This window comes from Bufo gargarizans, chromosome 2, assembly GCF_014858855.1.
Source record: "Bufo gargarizans isolate SCDJY-AF-19 chromosome 2, ASM1485885v1, whole genome shotgun sequence".
Classification (NCBI taxonomy): Eukaryota; Metazoa; Chordata; class Amphibia; order Anura; family Bufonidae; genus Bufo; species Bufo gargarizans.
The window spans coordinates 467,603,677-467,621,321 of NC_058081.1; the positions used below are offsets into that span (position 1 = coordinate 467,603,677).

At 41.9% G+C, this 17,645-nt stretch overlaps 1 protein-coding gene across 1 annotated transcript in view; it reads right to left on the reverse strand.

Moving 5' to 3' along the window:
- Positions 1-9,893: 9,893 nt before the first annotated feature.
- The window catches only part of ANO2 (anoctamin 2), a 505,309-nt gene continuing 497,557 nt past the window's right edge, over positions 9,894-17,645 (reverse strand). Inside the window, exon 25 of the mRNA XM_044277837.1 lies at positions 9,894-11,082. Within this exon, the coding sequence (XP_044133772.1) occupies positions 10,801-11,082 (282 nt within the window). The 3' untranslated portion in view covers positions 9,894-10,800. The remainder of the gene's footprint in view (positions 11,083-17,645) is intronic.

The following is a 17,645-nucleotide window of genomic DNA, read 5'->3' on the forward strand; positions in this document are numbered from 1 at the left end:
AGCGGGTGTGTGTGAAGTTACTCTGAATGACCCTATGTGCACCTTCAATATTATATACCCTTTTTGGGATAGATTTCAAAGAGCTCTGATATAGCAGGAACCACTAAATTATGAAATTGCTAAATTGGGAATTGTATTTCAACCCAGAACAAGAAATGTGCTTGAACGGACACTAAATAACTCGCCCAGCTACAGCACTAGGGACAGATTTAGCTGGATATAAATTTGAGGCCTAGTATTTAGGCGCTGGGTGACAGGTATGGGTTTAGTGACAGAATTAGACTTGGAAATACACAGTAGCGGGTGTGTGTGAAGTTATTCTGAATGACCCTATGTGCACCTTCAATATTATATACCCTTTTAGGGATAGATTTCAAATAGCTCTGATATAGCAGAAACCACTAAATTATGAAATTGCTAAATTGGGAATTGTACTTCAACCCAGAACAAAAAATGTGCTTTGACGGACACTAAATATCTTGCCCAGCAACAACAGTACAGCGGTGGGTAACGAGAGATTTAGAGGGAATTAAATTTGAGGCCTAGTATTTAGGCGCTGGGTCACCGGTATGGATTTAGTGACAGAATTAGACTTGGAAATACACAGTAGCGGGTGTGTGAAGTTATTCTGAATGACCCTATGTGCACCTTCAATATTATATACCCTTTTTGGGATAGATTTCAAATAGCTCTGATATAGCAGGAACCACTAAATTATGAAATTGCTAAATTGGGAATTGTACTTCAACCCAGAACAAAAAATGTGCTTTGACGGGCACTAAATAACTTTCCCAGCTACAACAGGACAACGGTAACGAGAGATTTAGAGGGATTTAAATTTGAGGCCTAGTATTTAGGCGCTGGGTGACAGGTATGGGTTTAGTGACAGAATTAGACTTGGAAATACACAGTAGCGGGTGTGTGTGAAGTTATTCTGAATGACCCTATGTGCACCTTCAATATTATATACCCTTTTAGGGATAGATTTCAAATAGCTCTGATATAGCAGAAACCACTAAATTATGAAATTGCTAAATTGGGAATTGTACTTCAACCCAGAACAAAAAATGTGCTTTGACGGACACTAAATATCTTGCCCAGCAACAACAGTACACCGGTGGGTAACGAGAGATTTAGAGGGAATTAAATTTGAGGCCTAGTATTTAGGCGCTGGGTCACCGGTATGGATTTAGTGACAGAATTAGACTTGGAAATACACAGTAGCGGGTGTGTGTGAAGTTATTCTGAATGACCCTATGTGCACCTTCAATATTATATACCCTTTTTGGGATAGATTTCAAATAGCTCTGATATAGCAGGAACCACTAAATTATGAAATTGCTAAATTGGGAATTGTACTTCAACCCAGAACAAAAAATGTGCTTTGACGGGCACTAAATAACTTTCCCAGCTACAACAGGACAACGGTAACGAGAGATTTAGAGGGATTTAAATTTGAGGCCTAGTATTTAGGCGCTGGGTGACAGGTATGGGTTTAGTGACAGAATTAGACTTGGAAATACACAGTAGCGGGTGTGTGTGAAGTTATTCTGAATGACCCTATGTGCACCTTCAATATTATATACCCTTTTTGGGATAGATTTCAAATAGCTCTGATATAGCAGAAACCACTAAATTATGAAATTGCTAAATTGGGAATTGTACTTCAACCCAGAACAAAAAATGTGCTTTGACGGACACTAAATATCTTGCCCAGCAACAACAGTACAGCGGTGGGTAACGAGAGATTTAGAGGGAATTAAATTTGAGGCCTAGTATTTAGGCGCTGGGTCACCGGTATGGATTTAGTGACAGAATTAGACTTGGAAATACACAGTAGCGGGTGTGTGTGAAGTTACTCTGAATGACCCTATGTGCACCTTCAATATTATATACCCTTTTTGGGATAGATTTCAAAGAGCTCTGATATAGCAGGAACCACTAAATTATGAAATTGCTAAATTGGGAATTGTATTTCAACCCAGAACAAGAAATGTGCTTGAACGGACACTAAATAACTCGCCCAGCTACAGCACTAGGGACAGATTTAGCTGGATATAAATTTGAGGCCTAGTATTTAGGCGCTGGGTGACCGGTATGGATTTAGTGACAGAATTAGACTGGGATATGGCCAAAAAATGAACAGACTATTGCTGGTTAAATGCACTTGGTGTGACAGCTTCACCCTGATGTAGGCTTTAGCCAAAAAACAACCACACCATTGAGGGTTAAATGCACTTGGTGACAGGCGCAGCTTGCCCCTGATTTTGTATATGGCCAAAAAATGAACAGACTATTGCTGGTTAAATGCACTTGGTGTGACAGCTTCACCCTGATGTAGGCTTTAGCCAAAAAACAACCACACCATTGAGGGTTAAATGCACTTGGTGACAGGCGCAGCTTGCCCCTGATTTTGTATATGGCCAAAAAATGAACAGACTATTGCTGGTTAAATGCACTTGGTGTGACAGCTTCACCCTGATGTAGGCTTTAGCCAAAAAACAACCACACCATTGAGGGTTAAATGCACTTGGTGACAGGCGCAGCTTGCCCCTGATTTTGTATATGGCCAAAAAATGAACAGACTATTGCTGGTTAAATGCACTTGGTGTCACAGCTTCACCCTGATGTAGGCTTTAGCCAAAAAACAACCACACCATTGAGGGTTAAATGCACTTGGTCGCAGCTTGTGCTGGCGCACCACAAGACACAAAATGGCCGCCGATCACCCCAGAAAAATGAGACTGACAAACGGTCTGTGCAGCCTAAAAACAGTGAGCAATTGAGGATCAGCAGCTCAATGATCCACAGCTGCAGATCGATCAGTTAATCAAGTCCTTTGGAGGAGTTAATCTGCCTAATCTCGCCCTACTGTCGCAGCCGCAACCTCTCCCTACGCTAATCAGAGCAGAGTGACGGGCGGCGCTATGTGACTCCAGCTTAAATAGAGGCTGGGTCACATGGTGCTCTGGCCAATCACAGCCATGCCAATAGTAGGCATGGCTGTGATGGCCTCTTGGGGCAAGTAGTATGACGCTTGTTGATTGGCTGCTTTGCAGCCTTTCAAAAAGCGCCAAGAAAGCGTCACAAAAGCGCGAAGAAAGCGACGAACACCGAACCCGAACCCGGACTTTTACGAAAATGTCCGGGTTCGGGTCCGTGTCACGGACACCCCAAAATTCGGTACGAACCCGAACTATACAGTTCGGGTTCGCTCATCCCTATTTATTACCTAAAGTTCTGACAAAAGTATAAAGACCACCAGTATATTCACTACCATAGCCAGACATATGCTCTTAAATCGGTCCATTTTTAGCTACTAGAGGACATTATGGGACACTGTGGACATGCCACCACCAACGACAATGATTGATGATTTTCCTATGAGACCAATATGACCAAGGTCCACATGGCAATAAGATTTTTGCTCCTATGATCAGTTTTGTCTCTGTCCTACAAAACAACAAGCTCTCTGAACACCTACACAGATTCCATCTCCTCTAACCACATAGTATGTGAGAAGCTACACGCCTGGTAAAATTTATTGGATCTCCCGTCAGATAATGCAAGTTTGACCTTGGACACTTGACTAACCTCCCACAAATGTTGCCAGCACATATTACACTTTTGGCTGGTCTTCAGCACATGCCAAAGCCCTAGGGGTCATTTCATGCCGCAGCTGCAAAGGGGAATTCCAGTTGATGTTTTCATGTTCCTTGGGATTGGTGTTAAATACCTTTCAGAAACAGCATTCATATTGTAAAAGTTTCACTCTTATCCAAGCCACATGCATAAAATGTATCTCTATCATGTTAAAGTAGTTGGTTTGCGTAACATTCCTGGAATGAATGTGTCTATAATAGGTTTTTGGTATCAGACATAAATTTTCCATATATGGAAAATATTGACTGAACCTACGGATGATGGTCATAAATCACACTAAAGCCCCCAGTGTTATTGTCCATATCAACTTTGCTAAGATATCTTTAGAGATATTAATACTAACACTATAAAATCATAACATTCTAAATAATATAGTTCAATATGATTCCTGCTTAAAATCTTGATAGTGGTACAAAAGTCTGGAGGAGTTTTCCCTTCCTGTACTCCATCACACGGATACACACGTGGACAAAATTGATACCCTTCTGTTAAAGAACAAAAAAACAATGACCATTGAAATGACTTGAAACTGACAAAAGTGATAATGAATAAACAATTACTGGAAATCAGATAATGAAAATTAGACATTGCTTTTGAATTGTGATTCAACAGAACAATTAAAAATAAACTAGCCTGGACAAAAATGATGGTACCACTAGAAAAGATTGAAAATAATTTGGGATATGTTAAATTAAGTTGTGTCCTTCAATTAGCATCACAGGTGTCTTCAAACTTGAAATCAGTCTGCTTATTTTACTTATGAAAAGTAATCACTGTGCTGTTTGGTATCATGGTATGTAGCACACAGAACATGGACCAAAGAAAGTTAAGTAAAGAGTTGTCACAGGAGATTAGAAATAACATGATAGACAAGCACGTTAAAGTAAAGACAACACAATCTCCAAACATCTTGATGTTCCTGTTACTGCAATTGTACATATCATATTATTCAGAAGTTTAAGGTCTATGGGACTGTAGCCAACCTCCCTGGACGTGGCCACAAGAGGAAAATTGATGACAAATTGAAGAGATTGATAATATGAATGGTAAACCAAAGAGCACAAAACAACTTCCAAAAAGATTACAGGTAAATTCCAAGGTCAAGGTACATCAATGTCAGATCGCACCATTTGTCGCTATCTTTGCCAAAGTGGACTTAATGGAAGACAACCAAGGAGGAAACAAATGTTCAAAGCAAATCATAAAGAAGTGAGACAGGCCACAAAGTTTCTGGGAGAATGTTCCTTAGACAGATGAGACAAAACTGGAGTTTTTGGGGAAGTCACATTAGCTATATCTTCACAGACGCAGAAAAGATTACAGAAGCATACAAAGAAAAGAACATTGTACCTACTTTGAAACATGGAGGAATCAAAGTTATGTTTTGGGGCTGCTTTTCTGCATTTGACACAGGGTGTCTTTAATCTGTGCAGGGTACAACAAGCAGCGGTGGATTACAATAGGGACGTTTGGGTCGGGGGGGGGGGGCCTAACGCCGTCCAGAACTGAACATACTGCGGCAGGGCACGGGAGCGCATAGTTCCCTGCCCCGCCGCTGTTCACTGCCATAGACTTCAGGCCTAGTAGGCCTGAGGCCTATGCGGTAGTGAAATGCAGGCTCAGGCGAGAGTGATGATGTCATCGCATGCGCCTGTGCTGGGACGCAGCACTGTAGAGTGTGCATTCCTGCCATCACACGCCTGGACATAGGTGAGTATTTAGTTTTTATTTTCTTATGTGCCAACTTTGGGGGACATGGGGGGGACACACAGGAGGACATGTGAAGAGACAGTACATCGCAGGGAAATTGCAGTATGGGGGCAAATTACTATGTGGGGGAAAAATATTATGGTGGGATTACTGTGCGGGGGCAAATTATTATGGGAGGGATTACTATGTGGGGGAAAATTATTATTGGAGGGATTACTATGTGGGGCAAATTACTATATGGAGCAATGTGGGGGAAACTACTGTGTGGGGAAGTGTGTGGGACATTACTGTATGTGGGCAAACTACTATATGGGAGCAGTGTGGTGGAAATTACTGTGTGTGGCACTGTGGGGCAAATTACTATGTGGGAGAAATTACTGTGTGGGGGCAAACTACTATTTGGGGCAGTGTGGGTGAAATTACTGTGTGGGGGAAAATTACTATGGAGGGATTACTATGGGTGGGCAGTGTGGGGGAAATTAATTGCTATTGGGAAGGCACTGTAGGGGCAATTCGATTATTTCTGGGGACACTATATAAGGATTATTACCTGGAGCACAATGTAGGGTGTTATTATTAATGGGGGCACTCTAGGGGACATTATAACTGCTGTGGACACTATAGGGACATTTGGGGTAATTGATCAAAGTGGTGTAAAGTAGAACTGGCTTAGTTGCCGATATCAGCCAATCAGATTCCACTTTTCATTTTTGACAGCTCTTTCGGAAATCCAGTTCTACTTTACACCAGTTAGATAAATGACCCCATTATGTCTACTGGGGTCACTATTTTGTGAACAGTATAGTACCTGGGACATTGAAGAGCACAACAGGCACAGTATTGAGAGTGGCAGCAGGGTGACATTGTCAGAACACTAGGATGGGGAGGTTGATGGAAAAATTGAGAAATCTAGCGTTTCTGTGTTACAAACTATGTAGAGACGAGATGTGGCTGAAAGAATTTGTCATGTCGATCTAACAGAGGAGAAGAGGAAAGAGAAGGTCTACATGACAGAAGATGTCCCTGTATGTAAGAGGTATGTGGTGCTGTATTCTCCTCCAAGTCTTTTTTATTATAATTATTTGTATTTTAAATTTGGTGACCAAATTTTTCAGTTTAGGAGACAATTTGCGGTAATTTGGGGTATTTTTTTTTTAGTCTGGAGATGTCATATGTCCTAGGAAGAGACTGTGGCGCTTATGAAGCACCGCAGCCTCTTCATACAAAAAAAATAAATAAATAAACTAAAATGGAGGGAGGGGCCAAAGTTGGTTAGACAGCCCCGGGCCTATTATGCACTTAATTCGCCCCTGACAACAAGACAATCGAGGCAATCTGGAGCCTTTGAGCAGGCGCTATAGCAACCTGGTGACTGCTGTTTCCCACCCGTGGCATTAAAGCTGATCATGGAAATTTAACCCCTCAGATGCAGGGGCGTAGCGTGGGGGGCGCCGGAGGGGCCGTTGCCCCGGGCGCCAAATTGCAGGGGGCGCCATAGGCTTCAGGCCTGAAGCCTAAAAGGCAGTAGAGCGATGCAGGACTCGGTCACGATAACCTCACTGTGACCTCCTGCGTCGGGTCTCGCGAGATGAGGCGATGACGCGGCGTAGGAAGGCACAGTGATGCGTTCGTGACCGCCTGCGGCGGGAACAAGCGGGGATGGAGATAGGTAAGTATTTATTTTTTTATGTTACCTTACCTAATTGCAGAGGCTCTGGGGGCAGTATGGGGGGTGGGAGAGGACTGGAGCAGAAAGGCTATCCTATTCAATGCATTGGCACAGTAATAAGAGGGGGCGATTATATTAGCAAAGAGGGGGCCAGTACATTAATAACAAAGAGGGGGACATTATATTAGCAAAGAGGGGGCCAGTACGTTAATAACAAAGAGAGGGACATTATATTAGCAAAGAGGGGGTCAGTACATTAATAACAAAGAGGGGGACATTACATTAGCAAAGAGGGGGCCAGTACATTATTAATAAAAAGGGGGCCATTATATTAATAATAAAGAGGGGGCCAGTACATTATTATTATTAATGTAATGACCCCCTCTTCATTATTAATATAATGACCCCCTCTTTATTATTAATATAATGACCCCCTCTTTGTTATTAATGTAATGACCCCCTCTTTGTTATTATTGTAATGGCCCCTCTTTATTATTAATGTAATGGCCCTTCTTTATTATTAATATAATGGCCCCCTCTTTATTATTAATGTAATGGCCCCTCTTTATTATTAATGTAATGGCCCCCTCTTTATTATTAATGTAATGGCCCCCTCTTTATTATTAATGTAATGACCCCCTCTTTATTATTAATGTAATGACCCCCTCTTTATTATTAATATAATGACCCCCTCTTTATTATTAATGTAATGACCCCCTCTTTATTATTAATGTAATGGCCCCTCTTTATTATTAATGTACTGGCCCCCTCTTTGCTAATATAATGGCCCCCTCTTTGTTATTAAAGAGGGGGCCAGTACATTAATAATAAAGAGGGGGCGATTATAATATACAGGGGGAATAATATTATGGGGAATGAAAGCTATCTGTCTGGCTCTAGCTCAGTATTGGGGGGCAGCAGGATGACAGTGTTGAGACACCAGGAAGGAGAGCATGATAGTAAAGTGAGGAACACAATTTTTTTTCGGTGAAACTCTGCAGAGACGAGAAGCGGCTGAAAGAAGTTATCATGGCGGTCTTATCTCTGAATGAAGACGTCGAGGAGAGTCATCACAGGAGACGTCACTGGATGTAACAGGTATGGTGCGGTATTCTACTGTAATAATAATGTCCATCCACATATCTGTTTCATGGTAGGGTTGGGGGAGAAGATTGAGAATTTGGCCCATACTGCCGCATTCTGGCCCCAGACTTCAGGTCACACTTTGTGTGTTCTGAATTCTGGGGGCTCACACCCATCTACTACATTATCTGTACTCAGAGAGTTATCTCTGTGTTATCTGAGGTGTTACATAGGACTGCTAGTGATCTACTACAGTATCTGTCAAAAGTGGCGTGCCTGGGGTAGGTGCGGGGGGGGGGCACAATTTTTGGCTTGCCCCGGGTGCTGGCAACCCACGCTACGCCACTGCTCAGATGTCATAGTTAAATGTGACCACAGCATCTGGGAGCACAAAAGCTCGGAACTGAGCGCTTACAGGGGTATACTGACTCTTTCTGGAGGTGATTGGGGATGCTGGATGGAGTGTGGGACACCCTCTGTCCTCCTGTATGATCTAAAGCTCCCACACTTAGGTTCCTATAAAGATCCCGCCTATGGCAGGGCTACATAGGAACATAGCATAAGTTTTATAGACCCCAATGCTAATGTCTTGGGGTCTATGAGAGAATCAGTCTAATGATTGCTTGTTATAGTTCCCCAGTGAAACTATTACAAAGTGGGATTTTTTTTTTAATTTAATAAAAAGTGATCAAAGTCATACATACCTCAAATGGAATCAATGAAAAATACAGATTATCCCACAAAAATAAGCCCTCACACAGCTCTGTACACATAGCTGCAAATGAAAAGAAAAAACTACTTTTTTTCAAGTTTTTTTAATTTATTTTTATTTCAGTATTAAAACTCAAGAAAAACTATACAAATGTGGTATCGCTGTAATCGTACTGACTCGGAGAATGAAGAGTACAAGTCACCTTTACCGTATAGTGAACAAAACCCATTAAACTGTGGCTCAGTTGCATTTTTTTTCCAATTCCACCACATTTGGAAAATTTTTCCAGCTCCTCACTACACCCTATGCAATATTAAATGGTACCAAACAAGTACTCATATGTTATGTGAATGGAAAAATTTTAAAAAGCTATGGCTCCAAAAAGGCGGGGAGTAAAAAACGAAAATGCAAAACCGGAAAATCGCTCCCACATCAAGGGGTCAATGTCTCTTGTGGTGGGTGAAATTGACCACTTACAGTCCTTTAGCAAAGACCAATTTCAGGCCAGAATGAGCATCTATCAATTGATTGGTGCTCATTTACAGGCCATTTTATATGGGCCAAGGAAGCAGTATGGGGGAACGAATGATTGCCATACAGTTGTCATATTGTCTGCAATACAGAATCATCCTCTCTGAGCCCAGCCATGTGGAGGGACACAGCATTCATCTGAAACCTACTGTCCTTTCGTTTTAGTGAGCAGGGAGTTTCAGGACTCCAACCTATCGAAGCTGCTTGGTGAGCTGTCGTGAGCCAGAGCTTTGGTGAGGGCTGTGTTTCCCTGTAACAGCTGGGACTCTGACCCCCACCGATGTGCTAATGATAGCTTATTCTGATGATATAGGTCATCGTTTCCTGGATAACCCCTTTAAGTGAATAGGGCTACGCTGATACACCAGATACCACCTTAGAACACGAATGGTGCTGCTACAGGGCAAAAAAAATTGCATATTGTTTGTTATAACTTCAGATTAACTCTTTTAGTAAACAAGAAAGCAGAAGGAAAAGCTCAAGAAAAAAATAGTTTATTACCATCTCTGATCATACATCATTTATTTCATGGATCCCATAAACCTGTGAAATGCCATTTAAAATTTGATGTGGGATGTAAGTAAATGAATTTAGTTTTGTTCAGATATCAAAAGTGTTATGGATACACTGTCTTTAAGAACAAACAATATAAAATGAGCCCTGAGATGGGGATTTTTGATTTCTGACTAGGCATTCATAAAAGAGCAGCCAATGGACCACACATGATCACATAGGGCTAACTTTCTGTGTCATCATCTGTATAATAAAGCGAAATGAACCTGATACATTTAAAGCTATACATTCCCTTTTTTAATTGGACAGCAGCTTTTTTTTTCCCCCTTAAAGGTACGTCTTTCTTAACGGTTAGTTCCATTTACATAGAAATAGCCTCTGAGTGCCACTTGCGTGCGGTCTAGTTAATATCGTGTGAATCGATCCTATATTTCGAGTATAGAAATGCTTACATCATATCATCTTTAAAAGCACAGCAGCAAGATTGTCATTAACGTGCATCATATAGGAAATGGTCTCACACATTTTAAAGAAGTCCACTCATTAAAAAAAGTAATGAGCTTGGCTAGTCCTATCGTTAAAAATAAAAATGTGGTCTTACTTTGCTCCCTACTCCATGCATTGGATTCAGCTCTGTGGTAGACACACATTACAGTAAATGAGCTGCTGGAGATCTATAGTACTCCCTTGTACTGAAGCTTGTCTGTGCCTTATGTTGCACCAGACGGTTCTTTAAATATTACAAAGCCTGCTTAAGATCGTTTGGAGACATTTACGAGAAAATTAAGGGTTGTTTTCTCTTTCTCCCCACTCCTTCATTCCACATGTTCTTCCATCTCCAATTTCAACATCATATGCTTTAATCGTACATGCATTTTGATTCTTTTTATGACATGTCTACTAGGTTCACAAAGGAGGGTCACACTTCCGTGTGGTGGGAGCTGAATGACGTAAAACTGCCACGTTGACTTCGGCTGAACTGGCAGAAGCTGGCTGCTCGGCTACGCCGGCCCTTGTTTTCTGTCTTGCCACGCTGTTTGTCTTGCATGATAAAGTTTTCTATGAGTTGGAGTTTTTTATGTTCTTCTTTGAGAAAGACATTGACGATCAAACTCTTCTCTCTTTTGATTTGTTCACTTATGTCCTTTGGTATATCAGGTATTAACCAGTCCACCACCGCACTCAAGAACATAACCAGATTCTGAATGAAAAATAGAAAACAGATAAGGTTAATAGTAGTAGATGTGGAGACATTGTTAAACATCCTACATACGACACACTCAGAAAATCTTCACACCCCTTTCCACATTTTGATATGTTGCTGCCTTGTATTAAAACTAAATAAAAAAGTTTTTTCTCATCATTCTGCGCCCAATACCCTATACTGACAAAATGAAAAGAAATGTTTAAAATATATGTTAATTTATTGATAAGGAAAAACTAAATTTTTGCATAGGGGTTGCAGAGGTAGCAGTCACTACCGGGCCCTGGAGCCTGAGGGGGCCCAAAGACCCTTCTGCCATGTAAGAAGACACCGGTAATATAGAAAGTACATGCTGGTCAAGTTACACCTCTGGCTGAAAGGGAAGGGGTTAGGTCAAGAATTTGTATTGAGGGGGTTGCCGTTTCAATTTTTGCCTCAGGTGGCACGAAGGCTATGTGTTTCCCTGTCCCTTTCCACAAAGTACTGAGGAAAAGGTGGCCCAAGCTGAACTCTTGCACCAGGGCCCATGAGCCTTTAGCTGCGCCCCCGGTCAGGAGGGATGAGGACCAACAGTGGACAGCCATTTTCAGGTCTCTCCAGAGATGTTTGGTTTGGTTCAAGCCAGGGCTCTCAAAAGCATACACATAGTTATCCCTAAACCACTCCTGTATTGCCTTGGCTGTGTGCTTAGGGTCAGTGTCTTGTTGCAAGGTAAACCGTTAGCTCAGTCTGAGGTCCAGGGCACTCTGAATCAGGTTTTGATTAAGAATATTTCTGTACTTTTTTGCACTCAGCATTCTCTTAACCATAACCAGTCTCCCAGTTCCAACTACTTAAAACACCCCCCATGGCATGATGCTGCTGCCACCACCATGCTTTACTGTTTCTGGAAGAAAGCCTCATCAGACCAATATGACCATGTTAAACCAAAGGGGGTGCAAGGTCTACAGGTGATCTTACATTTTGACTATCTAACAGTCACAATCCTATTACTGAGTAAAAACCTCTGTCTGGACAGCATTAATTGGGCATTATGAATTTTAGTGTTATTCTAGAAGGAAAAGCACAATGATATGAAGCTTGAGGCAACTCTTAAACCAAATTGGTCACAATCATGTCAACTAAGTCTACTTTCACACTCGCATTTTGGCTTTCCGTTTGTGAGATCCGTTCAGGGCTCTCACAAGTGGTCCAAAAAGGACCAGTTTGCATTCTAATGTATTCTGAATGGAAAAGGATCCGCTCAGAATGCATCAGTCTGCATCAGTTCAGTCTCCATTCCGCTTTGGAGACGGACACCAAAACGCTGCTTGCAGCGTTTTGGTGTCCGTCTGATGAAACTGAGCAAAACGGATCCGTTCTGACACACAATGTAAGTCAATGGGGACGGATCCATTTTCACTGACACAATCTGGCACAATAGAAAACGAATCCGTCCTCCATTGACTTTCAATGGTGTTCAAGTCGGATCCGTCTTCTTGGCTATGGTAAAGATAATACAAACTGATCCGTTCTGAGCGGATGCAGACGGCTGTATTATCTGAACGGATCTGGTTATGACGGATCCGCACAAAGCGCGAGTGTGAAAGTAGCCTTAGTCTAGTTTCACACTAACATTAGACATTTCACACTAGCATTAGACATGTCCGGCAGGCTTTTCTGGCAGAGAACAGTTGTCTGCATCCGGCACTGCCAGAAACTACCTGACACCATGCTGCTACAGTTTAGTTCCAGCTGTAACTTCCGGAACCAGAGCTGCTGCAAAAATTCTGCAGGGTGTCCGACCTCCACTGATAAGATATTCATGGCCTAGCCTGAGGACAGGCTATCAATAATAAACTCCTGGAATAGCCCTTTAGGCCATGCCATGAATTTTTATCGTGAATATCTCCATTTTGAGAATTCGCAAATATTTAGAATATAATGCTATATATTCGTTATATCGAATATTCAGCATTTTTTTTCCATCTGAACACATGATTCCTCTCTGCTTCTTGCTTGTGGGCCAATGAGGAAGCAATGTCAAGTTCACAACAATACTTCACTACTGCACCAATCAGTAATCTGTAGTCAGACCTGCTAAAATTGGAAGTTGCACATAGTGCGAAAAAATATTCTAATCACTGCCGATTAGTGCAATCCCGAATATATTGGAGCACTTGACTCTAGAATAGCTTTATATGCAGATAATGTTCTGCTGTGCCAACCATTTTCTCCAGTCTCAGGAAACTTATACCAGTTTGAGAAATGTAGCCAAAGTGACCCACGCCTGTATTTCGCGTTATGAATTTGCATTACGTGATTTTTACATTGCCGATTTTTTGCATTCAATAAAATAATCTCTGAATTCGTGAATATATGACGAATATTCTACCCCCCTGCCGCTCATCACTAGGTAGGACAGATTCTTTTTAACAAGAGGAAATCTTTGCAACTACTCCTCACTGTGGCTAAAACATTGGGATCCTAAACAAGGGACCCTCTCTAGCAAGTTAACATTTCCCAATAATGTATATAAAACTGGTTCTCAAACTGGACAACCCAAGTCACAATAAAATTTAGTATTATGGCTGCCGGTTCTAAAACTCAAAGTGCATGTGCTTCCCAAAGGAATAAAATTTTTGGGGGTATTTTGCATCAGAATTTTTTTTTTATATTTCAACCATTCATAATCTTTATATAGGTTTCATGCTTCTCTTATAGCAGGCATCCTCAAACTGCGGCCCTCCAGCTGTTGCAAAACTACAACTCCCAGCATGCCCGAAAAGCCTACAGGTATTAGCCTACAGCAGGGCATTGTGGGAGTTGTAGTTTTACAACAGCTGGAGGGCGGCAGTTTGAGCATGGTCTACAGTAAGCCTCTTATTAGACTTTTTTATTTTTTTCTGTGACCAAAGAAATTTCCGGAGATGATCAGCTATAAATAGCTTTATTCTAAACTTTCCCTAATGGAGTTTGTAAAAAATAAAATAAAAAAATGGTGATTATAGTTATGCAAATGACTAGTTGTATTCAGAAACAGATGTCTGTGATCTGGCAGCATCTAGCTTTTGTATATGGTGTAACATTTCACTTGATGCACAGATACTTGTCAGACTTCCGAGCATGCTGTTTTTACAATACAAGGGAGTAGTTTGACATTCTATATGTCAGTGGAATCACATGTGGTTGTTAGATCATGAAAGCAGGAGAAACAAAAATTTTCATGGTACAATCACAAGGAGCTTGATACTTAATTACCTATGATGTTCGCTCATTAACTTCTCATTTAAGTGCATTGAACCTTACTAACCAATCAATTGTAAGCTTCTACCTGTTTAGTGGAAGGGCAACAATCAAAGTAAATGTTTGACTGGTCCCCATGGTTCAATACAAACTTTGAAACTGATGTGAAAATATTGATAAATACATTTAACTTTATTTGAATGTCAAACTGCTGGTTGCTAAGTCAGACTTAGGAGTTTACTATAAACCACCTAATATACCAGAGTCCAAAGAAAATCTACTACTAAACGAGATAGACGAGGCGGCAAATCATAATGATGTGGACTTCAACTACCCAGATATAGACTGGGAAACAGGGCCGTCTTTAATATTGATTGGACCCCGGGCAAAAATTTACTTGGGCCCCCTGGATCCTGCCTTCCCACACCTTAGCAGGCAATCACGCTCTCCACCACAACACACACACAAAAAATCCACACATCTGGTAGAGTCCAGTGAATGACTGTAAATACTTCCAGTTCTGAAGACTCCAGCGGCTCAGGATCAGTGCTCTGGGCAGCTGGGCTCAGGCTGGAAGTGGGCACCGCTCTGCAGGAAGGAGACCAGGGCTCGGCTCACTTTAATGTTACAGTGCACCCCAGCACCCCACAGTATGCAGTATAGCACCCTATAGTATACAGCACCACACAGTATGCAGTTTAGCACCCCACACTATACAGTACCCCACAGTATATAGTAGAGCAGTATAGCAGCCCACAGTATACAGCACCTCACGGTATACAACACCTCACTGTATACAGCACCCCAAACTATACACGATACAGCCCCCCCCCACTATACAGGCCCCCCCACTATACAGGCCCCCTACAGTATACAGCCCACCACACAGTATACAGCCCACCACACAGTATACAGGCCACCCCCCCCCCCACAGTATACAGCCCACCACACAATATACAGCCCATTACACAATATATAGCCCACCACACAATATACAGCCCACCACACAGTATACAGCCCACCACACAGTATACAGCACCCCACTATACAGTAGTTTACAGTATATTAACATAACAGCCCCTGTCACCTTTTTCTGATGTAATCTTTACACAAAAAAGCTCCACAGTTAACTTCTGTAGGACCTGTGATGACCTCATAGCCATGTGACCAGTAATTGCTAGGTTACTAGTCACATGGTAATGATGTCATTAAGGTCCTAGAGCAAAATTCATTAAGGTCCTAGAATTAAGATCATTAACACAGTACGATCATGATGCCTGTGTAGCCGACAGCCTGACACCCAGGGCAGTAGCTAGCAGGGCTCAAGAGGCAGCTGCCTTGGGCCCCCCAGGAGCAACTGGACCCGGGGCAGCAGCCCCTTTTGCCCCTTGGTAAAGACGGCCCTGCTGGGAAACTAAAACTTGTATATCTCATAAAGGAAACAGGTTCTTGGCAATAATCAAAGACAATTACCTCTCCCAACTGGTTCAGGAGCTGACTAGAGGGACGGCCATACTGGACTTAGTATTAACCAATAGGTCTGACAGAACAACAGACGTGCAGGTTGGGGGACACCTGGGAAATAGTGACCATAAAGTAATAACCCTCCAATTATCATTCAAAAGAGTGTTTCTACAGGGAGGAACAAAAATACCAGACTTCAAAAAAGCTAAATTTAGCCAACTAAGAGAGGCCATAGGCCTAAGTAACTGGGACAAAGTCATCAAAAATAAAAATACAGCCATAAAATGGGATATCTTTAAAAGCATCCTAAAATCTCATTGTGAGAGGTTCATACTGTATGGAAGCACTGAAAAACTATAAGGAAAAAATACAACATGTAAAAAACAAGTAAAAGCTGCCAAACTAGAGACCGAGAGATAAATTGCCAAAGAGAGTAAAACTAACCCTAAATTGTTCTTCAATTATATAAATGTTAAAAAGTATAAATCTGAAGGTGTCGGCCCTTTAAAGAGTAAGGCCTCTTTCACACGGGCGTCATTTTTTTGGCCCGGCTAAGAGCTGGGTGCGTTGCGGGAAAATGCGCGATTTTTTCTGCGCAAGTGCAAAACATTGTCATGCGTTGCACTCGCGTGAGAAAAATCGCGCATGTTTGGTACCCAAACCCGAACTTCTTCATAGAAGTTCGGGCTTGGGATTGATGTTCTGAAGATTGTATTATTTTCCCTTATAACATGGTTATAAGGGAAAATAATAGCATTCTGAATACAGAATGCATAGTAAACCAGCGCTAGAGGGGTTAAAATAAAATAAAAAAATAATTTAACTCACCTTAGTCCACTTTCTCGCGAAGCCCGGCATCTCCTTGTGTCTCCGCTGCTGATGAACAGGACCTGGGATGAGCTGCTCCATTAAATACCGGTTAAGGACCTTCGATGACGTCACTCCGGTCATCACATGGTACGTCACATGATCTTTTACCATGGTGATTCACCATGGTAAAAGATCATGTGATGACCGGAGTGACGTCATCGAAGGTCCTTAAGCTCTATTTAATGGAGCAGCTCATCCCAGGTCCTGTTCATCAGCAGCGGAGACACAAGGAGATGCCGGCTTCGCGAACAAGTGGACTAAGGTGAGTTAAATTATTTTTTATTTTATTTTAACCCCTCTAGCGCTGGTTTACTATGCATTCTGTATTCAGAATGCTATTATTTTCCCTTATAACCATGTTATAAGGGAAAATAATAATGATCGGGTCTCCATCCCGATGGTCTCCTAGCAACCATGCGTGCAAATCGCACGGCATCCGTACTTGCTTGCAGATGCCATCCGATTTTCACACACCCCATTCACTTCTATGGGGCCTGCGTCACGTCAAAATCGGAAAATATAGAGCATGCTGCGATTTCAACTGAACGCACAAGTGATGTGTTAAAAACATCGCTCATGTGCGCAGCCCCATAGAAATGAATGGGTCAGGATTTAGTGCGGGTGCCATACGTTCGCCGCACGGATCGCACCCGCACGGAAAACTCGCCCGTGTGAAAGGGGCCTAATGAGGGGGGAGTTGTAGAGAGCGACGAGGAGAAAGCAAAGCTGTTTAGTATTTTTTTCTCCAATGTATTCACTGACATGCAGAATGTAAAAATAAATTCCCCATTAAAAGTGTCCTGTATGACCCAGGAAGAAGTACATCAGCGACTTAAAAAGATTAAAATAGACAAATCGGCAGGACCGGATGACATACATCCCCGTATCCTAAGGGAATTAAGTAATGTCATAGCCAGACCCTTATTTCTGATATTTGCGTACTCTATACTGACAGGGAATGTCCCACAGGATTGGTGCATGCAAATGTGGTGCCAATATTT